Source organism: Physeter macrocephalus, chromosome 1, assembly GCF_002837175.3.
Source record: "Physeter macrocephalus isolate SW-GA chromosome 1, ASM283717v5, whole genome shotgun sequence".
Lineage (NCBI taxonomy): Eukaryota > Metazoa > Chordata > Mammalia > Artiodactyla > Physeteridae > Physeter > Physeter macrocephalus.
In genome coordinates, this window is record NC_041214.2 from 36,800,788 (window position 1) to 36,815,236 (window position 14,449).

The window sequence follows — 14,449 nt, forward strand, 5'->3', positions numbered from 1 at the left end:
GTCTTTGAGTCATATCAGTGGAACATGAAGCAGAAACAAGCTGTCCCCACAGTGCCTTTTCTGAATTCTCAACCAACAGGAGGCATACAAAAAATTAAACAGTGGTTGTTCTATGCCAAAAAGTTTGTGGTGATTTATTACTCAGCCATAGTAACTGGAACTACATCCTAGGCTGTCCTTTCTCTATTCTGCTGCTGGGGACTCTTACTCTCCCCTCAAGGAATAATTCAACTGTTACCCTTCAGATGCACATTTTTCTTCTCTTGGGTGAGAGGCAGTGCAACAGAGCAGTGAAGCACTGGACTCTGGAGTCAGCCTGCCTGGGTTCAACTCCTGGCTCCATGAATTACTTGATAAACTTATGGTTTGTGACCTTGGATGAGCTGCTTATCTTACCTGTGCCTCAATTTACATATCTGTAAATGAGGATGAGAATAATAGTACATACTTCATAGGTGAGGAGTGAGTTGGAAAGCACTTAGAACAGTGCTTGCCACTTAGCACAATTTAAGCACAAGTGTTGGTTATGTCTCATTCTTCTGGGACCCTTTCCAAGTATAATCAAAATCCCAAATGAACTCATTCTCTAGAATTTCTCAAGACTCTGTACCTTCTGGGTTCAGACAGGACCATAACCATGGCTCCAGATAACAAGAGTATTCACTGGTCTAGAGCTACATTTCAGCCATCAGAACTACACAATATTTGGAGAAGACCAGGGGGAAGGAGCCGCCCTTGACTGAAAGCATCTGGTCCTTGGGTGTGTGATGCTCCACTGTCTGCTACCAACATTTTTGTTCAGCCATCAGAGAACTGTAAAGAAATGTATATGGGTTTAATTACATTAAGTTTCAGAGCCATTCTGAGTATAAGGACAGACTGCTGGAAACTATAACCCACCTCACCACATGGTCACACTGCTGCTGGTGCTGTTTCTTCTTCCCCCTCCTCCTCCTCCTCTTTTTCTTCTTCTTTTTTATGCTTCAAGACAAATGTGTTTCTATGCTGATCAGCTCTTGGAACCCTAAAATCTGTGGGACAATTAGGATTTATAAATTAAAAACTATGTTTTTAAAAGCTTTATACTGAAATTGAAAATTGTAATTTAGTCTTACTGGAGGACATTGAGGCAGAATTCATCTTCTTACTGATTCTGCAATATGGCCGTTTAAGTTTTCTATTCTAATTAGCAATGGGATCTCAAAGTTCAAAATTTCCTAAAGTTCATTTTTTCTATTCCCCATCTAACGCTCAACAAACTTTCATAAAATCTCTACCAATTTTAAAATATGCTAAATTCTCACAACTTTAGAAAAATGGAAGAAAGCCAAGGATAATTTAATTAGAAGTCTAAACTCAAAACAATTTTTAATTTCAAATATAAGGCATGTTATGAGCTAAGAGATAGCATAAAGGAATGTAAAATATAAACTAATCAGCAATGAAAAATGTATCATTCTGCAAGCAGCCAACCAAACAGGACATATCACAAACAGTGTAAGAACTAACTGAAGGGCCTAAAGGCGGGAACACATGAAAAAATACTTTCCAATAAATCCTTGGTTTGAAACCTACTCCTTCTAAGATGGTTCTCTTTTGTTGGCCATGGCTTTAGAAATTCAGAAGTGAAACTATTCCTCATGTTTTATTTAATATGAAAAACATTTATTACATCAGCTTTGGTCTGAATTAGAGGAGCAAGGATTACAGAATGGTAGCACTAAAGGGAGATAATGGGGGCTATCTTTGTTCCAGTGAGAAACGGAAGTCCCAGAGAGGCTGATATCAGGGTCCCAGGGTCCAGGGTGCTCTCTGAAGGATGACATTAGAAATGCTGGGAAGCTTGAGCTCAGCTCCCTAAAGGAGACCTGGCTGGGTCACTTGAGAACTGGACTGGTCCTTGTGAATTAGCAGCACTCCGTAGTGACTAAATCAAGTAAGAGGATACCTCCCAGACCCAGCTGGCAATCAGGAGATGTGTGCTGTGTGACAGCAGACAAAGCATGTTTTGCTTTGATTCAGTTCAGCAGTAGTGTCTGCTAAGGATTTCATTGACTCAAGGTTGCCATTATGGACCAGGAGAGTTTTGTAGGGGCAAAGTTAGACTGAATGGCTGACTCCTCAGGCCTCACAGACCACAGTGTGTGATAGGATCACTTACCAATTTTCCTCTTAGCGATAGAGAAATTCCAACAGAAGAGTAATAACACATTTGTCTTACAGAATCAAAGAAACAGAATGGCTGAGAGCACAGGCTCTGTGGGCACACTGCTGAGATTTAAATCTTGGCCCTAACTAGTTGAGTGAACTTGTGTTGTGTAATCTCTCTGTGTTTATTTTCTCAATTGTAAAATGGAGATAATTATAGTATTATCACATGGGGTTATCATAAAGATCAAGTGAGGAAATACACTGAAAGAGTGAACATGAATCCTGTTAGGAATCAGACTGCAGGTGTTTAATTTATAATGGAATGTCAACACAATACTTCTAACAGAACACACCCAAGGTCACACTCCAGCTACAAAATGACTAACAGTTCCTTCATCTGAGTGATTTCTGCTTCCTCACCATCATCATCCCTAGTCTCACTTTGTCCTTCATTCCTCCAGAACAAAATTATTGAGACGCCCAAATGCTGAACTGTCCTTGATAGCATCCATTCCAAAACAAGTCCCTGTTTTCCTGATGCCACCCAGCATAAGTCCAAATCTTATAACTCGTTTGTATAGAGACATCCTCAGGTGTATGCTCTCTCTTGCTGCAGCAAGCTAATTAAACTTAACCTTGTTTGAGTTTGGGCGTGCCCCTGGTGGTCTCTGACTAATGGGCTTCCACAATACTCAGCACATATAATAGCATACTATATGCACAAGAAATGCTAGCCACTGGCAGTAGTAGGCAAGTCTTTTTGTTCCCAGCTTCTTGCATACAGCACACCTCAAGACATGCTTGTTCAATAAAGGGCTATTCTCAAATAACTGGGAAGCCAGGCTAAGATGAGAAAACAAAGCAAACATTTAGAGATTGTACTTTGTTTTCTAATTTTTATTTTTAGAGAACAGTCCAAGTAGTTACCAGGAATTGACCATTGCCTGGACTTTCTAAGTTAGGGTAGCCAGATTTTGAATAAAAGAGGGTCTTGAAATAGCTAAACTTTTAAGTTTTTATTTCTGAATTTCTACAAACACACATTTGACAGAGAAGGAGACAAACTTTTGGAGTAATAGAATGAATGCCCAAGATACATCCATGGTGATTAGGTTTATTTGCACCTAAGGTGTATTAGGTATCTATTTAGTGACTCAAAATGAGAGTAATCATTTATTCTCTGTGGCAGTTTCTTCTGGTCAGGAACCCATGAGTTCCTTGGCTGGGTGGTTCAGGCTCAAAGTCTTTCATGAATTGCAATCATCTGAAAGGTTGCCTGGGACCGGAGGATCCCCTTCCTAGGTGGTTCACTCTTAGCTGGATAATTGGTTCCTCTTCACACGGGCCTCTCCACAGGGCTGTTTGAGTGTCTGCAGGACATGATCGCTGGCTTTCCCCATAGGGAGCCGTCCAAGAGCCCAAGACACATTAGCAATACCTTTTATGATCCACCCCTGGAAGTCACACATCATCAACTTGGCCATATTCTACTAGTACATGCCAACCCTGTTTCAGGGCCGACTCTGCCCATCTGCCGGATGTGCTATTTTGGACCAGCACCAAAACTCTAAGTCTGTGTTCCCTCATTTATAATATAAAAATAACAACCTCCCTTCGGGGCTGTTTTGAACGTAAGCCAATATAAGATTATCAAGCGCTGCTTAGTACAATGAGCTGCCCACAACCGGCATTACTTAGAAGTGATTTCGTTTCCTTAGGAAGCCTGTCCCGAGTTCGCCTCATTCTCCTAAAGTTTAAACTCCGAGCATCCTTTTTTTTCCACCCCTGGAGAGCCGAGTCAGTCAGACCCCACCCTCCCCAGCCAACTCGATCCCGACGTAGGACTATTCAGGAGGCGGAACTCTAGTTCCCGGGGCTCACCTCGGTACCGGCGCTCTTTGCGAACGGACCGGAAGTGGCTCCGGCAGCTCTTCTTCGTCCGGAAGGGCAGTGGCGGGCGGCCGGATGGGTGGTTTGGGAGGAGTCTGAGGGCTGGGTTGCCGGCGCTGGGACTCCCTGAAAGCGGAGCGGCGGGGCGCCCGGAGGTGAAGGGGTTGTTCCCTCCCGGCCTGGTCATGCACGGTTGGAGGCTGCTGGCTCGGACCGGCGCCCGGGTGCTGGACCGCGGCGCGGGCGGCCTGGGCGCTGCCCGGGGCTCGGAGAACAGGTGGGTGAGGAGAGACGAGGGTGCGGGGTGGTCCCGGCACCTGTGGCCTCGGGCTGTGGCCTGGCCCGGCGCGGGGTAGGAGGGGGTTCCGTCCAGGCCTGAAGAGTAAGAATCACTGCTCTAAGGACGTGCCCTTTAAAGGATTGAAGGGGTGGGGGTTTTTGCTTTTTAATGCTGATGAGCATTAAAACAAGCATTACCAACAGCAATAATATTATCTGCCAATTAGTGAGCGTTTACTCTGTAATAAATGTTCTTTTAGGAACATTAGGCTCCTTAGGTCATGTAGCCTCACGTTAGAGCTGCTATCATCCGTTTTGCAGATACCATCATTTTCCCGTCCTATCATTATTCCGTTTTGCAGGTAAAAGGGAAGCTTAGAGAAAAGTGATCTGCCCAAGGTCATTTAACTAATAAGTGCAAAATTGGGTCTCTAGCCTGGATGTATCTACCTGCCTACAAAAGAGATAGCTCGCAGGAAGATTTACTTCTTTTCTGACCCTCCTGGCAAGAATTACACATCTCTTAACTGACTTCCGTCCCGTAAGGTCTCTCAGCGAGTCACAGGCCATGTCTTTTATGGATTTTAGAATTTGCACACCCAGTTTCTTCACCACTCTGAGCCAAGGCCATGTCATTACAGGGGTTTATCAGAGAAAGATCAGTAACCCTAAATTTTGTCATCTCTACTGGATGTAAACTGTTAACGTACATGTTCTGGTGGACCTGTGGCTTCTCTTGTCTACATAGGACTACTCTGTTAGAAATCTGTTTATCCCAGAGGAGAAGAGGAAGAACTTTTCCTCCAGGGTAACTATTAACAGTTGAAATATGAGCCCCATTATTATCATGAGGAATGTCAGGGAAAAAACTGGAACAGAATCCAAACCCTTTCCAAAGGCCCTGACTACACTTTCCAACTCATGTGACCTCCCTTCTGTACATTAAGTGGGGAACCTTTTGAATTGTGCTTTGTTTTCTAATTTTTATTTTTACAGAACAGACATCTGGCTTTTGGTTAGAAGTCTCCATGGCAAGAGTGGTACTTGGTGGGATGAGCATCTTTCTGAAGAAAATGTTTCCTTTGTTAAGCAGTTGGTCTCTGATGAAAATAAAGCCCAATTAGCAAGTAAACTCTGTCCTCTGAAAGATGAGCCGTGGCCTATACATCCTTGGGAACCAGGTGGTTATTTTGTATATGTTGTGTTCTCATCGCCTAATTACTGTCTAGCTGGCACGTTTAAAATCATAGTGACTTCTGAATCAATTTATCATTTCTTTAATTTTTTTGTCATGTCTTAAGTGTGTCTATTTTATTGTGGTTTGCTTTGCAAGTATATTTCCAGCATCCTAGTCTACTGTTAGTCAATGTCTGATGATCATCAAGACTTCCTCAAGAAACTGCTTTGTAGGTGAAAAGAGAATTGTTCTGCAAAGGTTTTCCTGTTTTCTTCAGATGAAAAATAATATAAAATAAATCAGGGAAGGAAAGCTGGAAGAGTGTGATCTAAACGGTAATGTATCACACAGACGTTTGTAGCTGGGGTATTCTGCCACTCCACGCCTGCCAACCATAACCCCAGAATCAGCTCTTTGTGCCTGGTAGAGTGCTAAATCCATGTGTGGCCAGACCAAAAATCATAAGGCCTTTCCTGTTCATGGAGTTGTCATTGGTTGGGGGTTATTGTGGCTGTTGAATTGTTTAATGGCTAGAATTCTTAGTGGAGCAACTTTATCAATTTATGCAACAAATCTAAGTGTCATGGTGGATGCTGACATTTTAGCAACATGACCACTTGTGTCATCTCAGTAACTCCAGCTAACTTCTCAGTAGTAGATGTTTCCTAATTAATGAGGTTGGATATGAATTGATATTAGGAAAGCAAAGCATAATGATGGACTTATCATGCCCTCTATTAATACCACTATTTTAAATACCAGAATATATCAGTTTAACTATTTTCTTTATTTTATACGGTTTTCTTATATTTTTTATTTTACAGAGATTTATTGAGTACCAATATATTATGTCAGGCATGGCTGAAGGCACTTATATCTGTAAGGAACAGTTGTATTTTACTGTGTGAATATATCAGCATGTTTCTTATCTGCTTGATCCTTATATGAAAGCAAAATTTAGGAAATACCATTGTATCGTGTTGACAAATGTTGAAAAGTCTGTGTGAATATTGATTTGTTTTTAATTGCCAGGTTCCTCTAGAGTAGGCCTTATTGCACTGAAGTTAGGCATGATGCCCTTATGGACCAAAGATGGTCAGAAGCATGTGGTCACATTACTTCAGGTAAGAAACAGAAGATGTAACAAATCTATGTGTGTGCTGAGATCTATTTGTGCAAACCTAAATGGGCAATATTTGTATCCTGAAACATTTGACTGTGTGGTGAAGAAGAGGTAAAGTCGAGCATAGATACTGTAACAGAGCCTTACTTCTGATGGTGTCAGTGAATGTTCTCACTCATGCCTGAGTGGTAGCTTTCTTTATACTGGCATTGGGATAACTGGGGCAATGAGTTAAAAAAAAAAAATTGTAACCTAGCTTCTTACAGATCTACTAGTTTAATTCATAATCAGAAAAAAATCTGTCCCATTTTATTTTCATTTATGGAGTTCTTTCAATTCCAAATTGTAATTTTGATCTCTTTACTAACTCAGAATGTAACACTTTTGTCTGGGGAAGCAGCATTTTGTTCTCTGAGATAAGGTTAAGCTCTGATGGTTAAGAGTGTAGGCCCTGGAACCAGAATACCTCAAATGTTGGTTCTGCCATTTTCTAGCTGTGTTCCTTGGAGCACTGTGTCTTATCTGTAAAAGAATAATTTTATTCTGTAGAAGAAATCACTATGATCTCCCTCAGAGGGTTATTGTGAGGCTTGCACAAGATGCTAAATGTCAAGCACTTAAAATTTAAAACAATATTAAATGTCCAATAAATGTTAGTTGTTATTGTCTTTATCATTATTATAAAAAGATCACTGATAAAGTTGAGACCTTCATTCCCCAGATCACTTTGAACAGCTCAGTTCATATTGGAGTCAAGCCTTAGACAAGCGTTTAGGCAGGTGATGGGGAGTAAAATGAGACCTCATGGGCTTCCCTGGTGGCGCAGTGGTTGAGAGTCCGCCTGCCGGTGCAGGGGATACGGGTTCGTGTCCCGGTCTGGGAAGATCCAACATGCTGCGGAGCGGCTAGGCGCATGAGCTATGGCTGCTGAGCCTGCGCGTCCAGAGCCTGTGCTCCGCAGTGGGAGAGGCCACAACAGTGAGAGGCCCGCTTACCGCAAAAAAAAAAAAAAAGACCTCATGCGCGTAAGTGCTTCCAGTGCTGACAGGCACAGGTGGCCTGTAAGCCTTTAGTAAGTTTTTACTGACTCTGAATGAGCAAGGAAAGGATTATAGTTTCTGGAACTCTACAGAACTTTGGGAGCTTTTAGGAATGATGGGTGGGATTGTAAATTGGTACAGCTGCTTCGGGAAATAGTTTAGCATTATGGAAAAGTTGAGGTACATGAACCTGTGGTCTCCCAGTTCCACTCCTGAGTGTTACTAGAAAACGTGAACAGATGATTTATAGCAGCATTACTCTTAATACTCCAAAAGTAGAAATAACTCCCATGTCCATCATGGTAGAATGGGTAAATAAATCATGGTGTATTTACATGATGGAGTGCTGGGTGGCAGTGCAAATGGACAGAATAGAGCCACACACAACAGTATGGGAGAACCTTACCAATAGAACCTTGAGTGAAAGCAGGAAAATATGGAGGAGTATATGTGGTCTGACTCCATCTACATAAAGGTTCAACAGGCAGCTCTGAACTATAGGATTAAACAGTACTTTCAAAGGTAGTAATTATAATGAAAAGTTAAATGATTACCATAAATGTCAAGAGAGGTGGTTATTTCTAGGACAGTTCTTCTCAGACTTTACCTCAGAATCACCTGGAGGGCTTATAAAACACAGGTTCTGATTTAGTAGGTCTTGGCTGAGGCCTGAGAACCTGCATTTTCACAGAGTTCCCAGGTGACTGATGCTGCTTGCCTGGGGACCATACTTTGAGAGCCACTGCTCTAGGGGTGAAAAGGGTGGGGAGGAATGGGTGTGAGGGGGGAATTGGGAAGAGACACAGAGGTTTCGGGGATTTTTGACATGCGTAGTGGTTACATGCATATTTTCTTTATAAACATTTTGTTGTGTATTTGTGTTTAATGCACTTTTCTGTTTGTGTTGTATTCAGTATTTGACAGTGTTTTTTTAAGCGTGTGGTTGGTATGAGAGGGATGGTGAGATAAGAAACTTTAGGGAATTGCTAACTGTCCGAGGGCCTCAGTGTGGCTGGTATGTAATGTTAACATGTGTCCTGGCACATACTTATTTTTTTTATGTTTGTTCTTTTAGGTACAAGACTGTCACGTCCTAAAATATACTCCAAAGGAAAATCATAATGGAAAAATGGCAGCCCTGACTGTAGGAGGAAAAACTGTATCACATTTCCATGTAAGGGTGCACTTTCATTCCTAGGATAGTGCATTTCTTTAGTTTTAGACCTGAATTCTTTGAGATTCTGAATTCTTTAAATTTTGAGGCTATCCCATAGCCACAGACTTGTCCAGGAGGTGAACTGTGGATTTGGGGGGAGGCAGTCTGATAGAGCCACTGACCCCAGGAGTCTGGGAGACTTTGAGTTTGCTCCAGTACCTCCCTTCACTGTCTGGAACAAGTAACTTCACCTTCTAAGCTTCATTATTTGCCCAGATGTAAAATGTGGATAAAAATACTACTTACCTAAGAGGTTTGGTACCAGGATTACGTGAGACTTTTCACATGTGCCTGGCATGTAACAGACACTCAAAAGATGGTAGCTATTTGATTATTTTGTGGTTGTTTTATGTTTAATTTCATTTTTTTTCTAAGTTGTCTCAACTCTTGACTCCAACAGCATGTGAGGATTAATTTCTCATATATTAGAAGTTTTCAGTATTGGGAAGAAAGCTGTGTATGAAGTCACATCAGATTTTTCTGAATAAAGTGTATTTCCCAAGTAGAATACTAATAGAATGCTGAGTTTGTAGTTTAAATGTGAAAAAATCTGCACAATTAGTATTTTGGGGGGTTTGGGGATGACTAAAAGCAGAGAATGCCTTTCTAGGAATGGTGATGGTTTTCACTAATGGCTGCTAAAACATCTTTAGGTTTACTAAAATGTTGCTTGTCTCTAGATTAAAATTTTTCCATTATAAATGATTTATAAAATGAACATGAATGAAAGTTAGGAGACAACCTGTTCTGTGCAGCTGTCAAAACTGACAAGTGTTTATCGATTGCCTCCTATTTCCTTGTCATAGTTAACTTTTGAGCACTTATTACATGTTGGGTATGTAGGCATTAAGTCTTTTACATTTTTTTTTTTTTTTTTTTTTTTGCATTATGCGGGCCTCTCACTGTTGGGGCCTCTCCCGTTGCGGAGCACAGGCTCCGGACGCACAGGCTCAGCGGCCATGGCCCATGGGCCCAGCCGCCCCGCGGCATGCGGGATCCTCCCGGACCAGGGCACGAACCCGTGTCCCCTGCATCGGCAGGCGGACCCTCAACCACTGCGCCACCAGGGAAGCCCGAGTCTTTTACATTTATTAACTTACTTTTTCAGACTCTAAAGATAACGAAGTTAAGTAACTCCCTCAGGGACACCCACCAATAAGAGAGTGACGGTTAGACTCTGAAAGCCTTACTTTGTTAATTGTGTCTTGATATCCACCTTTTGGGAATACATAGGGAAGGTGGACTAATAAATTGTCTCAACACAGTACTATAAATGCAACAAGCACATTGGCCAATTCTGCTTGTGGAAATCCTAGGAGATTTCACAGGGAAGAGACCAGAAAGGAGGGTGGGTGCTAAAGGCGTGCCAGGCAGAGTCGGCTCTGCAGAAGCAGATGCGTGGAAGAGCATTGGTGCTTGGGAAGAGAAGGGCCGTGTGTCTGGATCTTAGTGTGCAGTCGGGGAGAATGTGGTAAAGGTGTGACAGGTGGGATTGTCAGGATGGAGGGCTAACAAGTTTAGACTTCATCATGTAAACTTGGAGGAACTTTCTGAATTCTTTAACCAGGGCAGTGGTCAAATTGTTATCATGGTTAACTAAATTAGAAAATGCCAGGTGCAGGGAGGACATTTAGGAGGTTGTTTTAAGCCCTCAGGGAGAGTTGATAAAAGTCTTTTGCCCCAGAGCAGTTGCACTGGGCTTGGAAGAGGCAGGGATTATAAAAGACCAGGTGAGTGTAAGCGTGTGGGAAGAGGACCCAGCAAGTCAGTGCTCATGCCATGACCCGGGACAGGGACAAGGAAAGGGGTGCTTTGGAGGAAAGACGTGTTTAAAGTGTTTTAGAAAATCCAGGTGGAATTGTCCTATAAGTATATACTGATCAGCAAATTTGTGTTGGTTGGAGTCCTATGGTTTAATAGGCCTATCTCATAAGTTTTAGAGGACTTAGCTATTTTTGCATATTATGGTAGTATAGTTAGTTTATTTTTCATTAAGCCTTCATAGTAATATCTGCTATTCCTGACAGTTTATTGCCTAATAATTACAGGGTTCAGATAATACCATAGTAATTAAAAGCACAATGTGGTATTTTGGGTGACATTTTTTAAAAATGTCAAATGTTTGAATTTTTAAGTGTGTAAATATTTGCCCAACTTCCTGTGAATCATGTGAACAATTCTTCACTTTGATAGACACCTCTGTTTTCTAATTGATTGTATTTCTGTGTTTTTGTTAGGACTAGCACTGTCATCTTTATTTCATTACCAATTTTGTAAATTTATGACTCTACAGTCTTAGTATTTGTAAGTCAGGTGTCCTGTTGGGATAATCCATTCTGCTCCAGCAGATTTGTGAACATTACTTCCTTGGGACTGTGCGGTAGTGGGAAATGAGTGGACGTGGGATCAGAAGAGCTGAGTTCTTCCGTGGCTGCCAGTAGCTCCTTCACTCCACCTTTTTGAACAGCCATTTTACCCATGAAGACAAGGAATTGGACTTGATGGTCTCTGAATTCTCTCCCAGTTCTAAGTCTCACGTTGGTTCTCAAATATTTTAGTTTTTAAGAAAAAACAAAAGTTCCTCTCCAAAAATGAACTTGTCAGCTCAATTTATTCTGTTTTACTTAGTGATAAAGATAGTCTTATTGATGAAGTCTTATTGACATAATAACTAAACTATTACAGAAACGATAGTACTTTTATTTCTACTTTCATATTTGAGACTCTGGTCTTCATACCTTAAGCTTTATCTCACCAATGAATATATAGCACAGCAGGGTGATTTGGATGCTGTATTCTTATACTTGGTGAATTTTAACCACTTATCTGACATAAACTTTTAAAACTGTTCACTACTCTGGTATAGAAGTGCTACGGAGGCCCTTTTATTCTTCAAGATATTATTTTTCTAAGACCAGAGGTCATGTATTATAATATTAAGAAAAAAGTTTTGTCTTTGAATGACCTTTCATCAGAATAGGATGTGAAAATGAAGTTCTAGAATTCTTTATAAGTAAAGCATTTTGGTTCAGAAAGGAAAAAGATTTTTGAAACTAAAAGTATACAAACTTTCTCTTGCACATTGTAACCCTAAGGGAAACTGCAGGTAGATTGATTATAGAGGGTTTGAGAGAGAAGGGACACCTATGAATAGGTAATATTAAATAGTTAAGCATTCTAAAATGAGTTGATTGAATCAGTTTTATTTTTAATAGGGCTAGAATGTTAATTTTTTCTAATCTGTAAAGAATTTATGCCTCCAAGAAACTAGACTGCTTTGCTTTTGCTATTTGTGTACCTTATAATAAATAAAAACTGATGTGGTACATAGTGTTTTTGAATAAGGAAGCTAAGTGGCCTTAAAATTGGTTAAATCAATTCATCTTAGGAGCAGAGAAGCATTTTCATTGTGAGGAGGATAATTGCAGAGAACTCTGAAGAGGGAGGAAAAAAATGCACCCTCATAGATAGGATTATCCAAGTGTGACTCTGCTGTCAGTCTTTTAAATTGCCTTTTGAAATCATTTATTTGGAAGTTAGAGGGAAAAAAAGCCCTTTGTTACACTGCTGTTGACTCAACTCAACTTGAACATCTGGTTTTTCTCAAGACAGATACCCAATTAGTTTTACGATATTTTGATTTTAAAAGAAAAAAATTATTCACTTTTAGTGAAATTGGACTATAATCAGGAAGTATGTATTACCTTTGTCCTTTTTATGCCTCAGTCTATAGTTACTTAGTCAAGATGTTTATCTTGTCCATTTTGTATTACTGAAAAAAGTACAGGATTTTTCTCATAAGCCTCCTGGAATACTTAAAAACCAATATTAATAAAATAATGTTTTTTAAATTACCAGGTGGAATATGTGAAGGTCAAAAATAAAATTGAAGTCTGTTCTAAAATTTAATAAATCTGAATCCAATACATCAGGAAAATAATTTTAAGGATCCACATTTTAAAAATTTTTATTGAAGTTTAATTGACCTAAAACACTGTTAGTTCCAGATACACAACATAGTGATTCAGCATTTCTGTACGTTACAAAATGATCCTCACAGTTACCATCTGTCACCATACAAAGTTATTACAATATTATTGACTATATTCCCCATGCTGTACATTTCATCCTCCTGACTCATTTATTTTGTAACTGGAAGTTTACCTCTTAAGCTCCCTCACTTATTTCACTCATCCCCTCCACCCCATCCTCCTCTGACAACCACCTGTTTGTTCGCTGTATCTATGAGTCTGTTTCTGTTTTGTTACCTTTGTTCATTTGTTTTTTAGATTACACATATAAGTGAAATCACATAGTGTTTGTCTTTCTCCATCTGACTTATTTCACTTTTGCATAATATCTTCTAGACCCATCCATCCATGTTGTTGCAGGCAAGATTTCTTTTTTTCATGGCTGAGTAATATTCCATTGTGTGTGTGTGTGTGTGTGTGTGTGTGTGTGTGTGTGTGTGTGTGTGTACACATATATACACATCTTTATCCATTCATCTAGTGTTGGATACTTAGGTCACTTTCATATCTTAGGTATTGTAAATAACACTGTGATGAACATAGATGTGCATATATGTTTTCGTATTAGTGTTTTTGTTTTCTTTGGAAGAATACCCAGAAATAGAGTCACTAAATTGTATGGTGTTTCTATTTTTAATTTTTGAGGAACCTCCATACTGTTTTCCGTAGTGGCTGCACCAGTTTACATATCTGCCAACCGTGCGCAAGGGTTCCCTTTTCTCCGCATCCTTTCCAAAACTTGTTATTTCTTGTCTTTTTGATAATAGCCATTCTGACAGGTGGGAGGCAATATCATTGTGGTTTTATTTGCATTTCCCTGATGATTAATGACGTTGAGCATGTTTTATCAAGTGCCTTGGTCATGTGTATGTCTTTGGAAAAATGTCTATTCATGTCTTCTGCTTATTTGTTAATTGGGTTGTTGGGTTTCTTTTGCTGTCAAATTGTACGAATTCCTTGTATATTTTGGATTTTGACCCCTTATCAGATATATCTTTTGCAGATATTTTCTTCCATTCAGTAGGTGGTCTTTTTGTTTTAATAGTTTCCTTCACTTTTTAGTTTGATGTAGTCTCATTTATTTATTTTTGCTTTTGTTTCCCTTGCGTGAGGAGACAGATCCAAAAAAATTTTGCTAAGATCTAGGTCAAAGATTGTACTACCTATGTTTTCTTCTAGGAGTTTTATGGTTTCAGGTCTTACATTTAAGTCTTTAATCCATTTTGAGTTTATTTTTATATATGATATGAGAAAGTGGTCCAGTTTAATTCTTCTACATGTAGCTGTCCAGTTTTCCCTACAACATTTATTGAAGAGGCTGTCTTTTCCCCATTGTATTTTCTTGCCTCTTTTGTCATAGATTAGTTGACTATTTAAGTGTGGGTTTATTTCTGGGCTCTCTATTCTGTTGATCTGTGTGTCTCTTTTTGTGCCAGTACCATACTGCTTTGATTACTGTAGCTTTGTAGTATAGTTTGAAATCAGGGAGCATGATACCTCCAGCTTTATTCTTCTTTCTCAAAATTGTTTTGTCTATTCTGG

The 14,449-nt window shown here is 39.9% G+C and overlaps 1 protein-coding gene across 1 annotated transcript in view; it reads left to right on the forward strand.

Annotated features, from left to right (window-relative positions):
• Positions 1-4,081: 4,081 nt before the first annotated feature.
• MRPL3 (mitochondrial ribosomal protein L3) overlaps positions 4,082-14,449 on the forward strand; it is a 42,978-nt gene continuing 32,610 nt past the window's right edge. The window contains exons 1-4 of the mRNA XM_007120161.4: positions 4,082-4,318; positions 5,317-5,501; positions 6,530-6,621; positions 8,736-8,834. Of these exons, the coding sequence (XP_007120223.1) occupies positions 4,227-4,318; positions 5,317-5,501; positions 6,530-6,621; positions 8,736-8,834 (468 nt within the window). The 5' untranslated portion in view covers positions 4,082-4,226. The remainder of the gene's footprint in view (positions 4,319-5,316; positions 5,502-6,529; positions 6,622-8,735; positions 8,835-14,449) is intronic.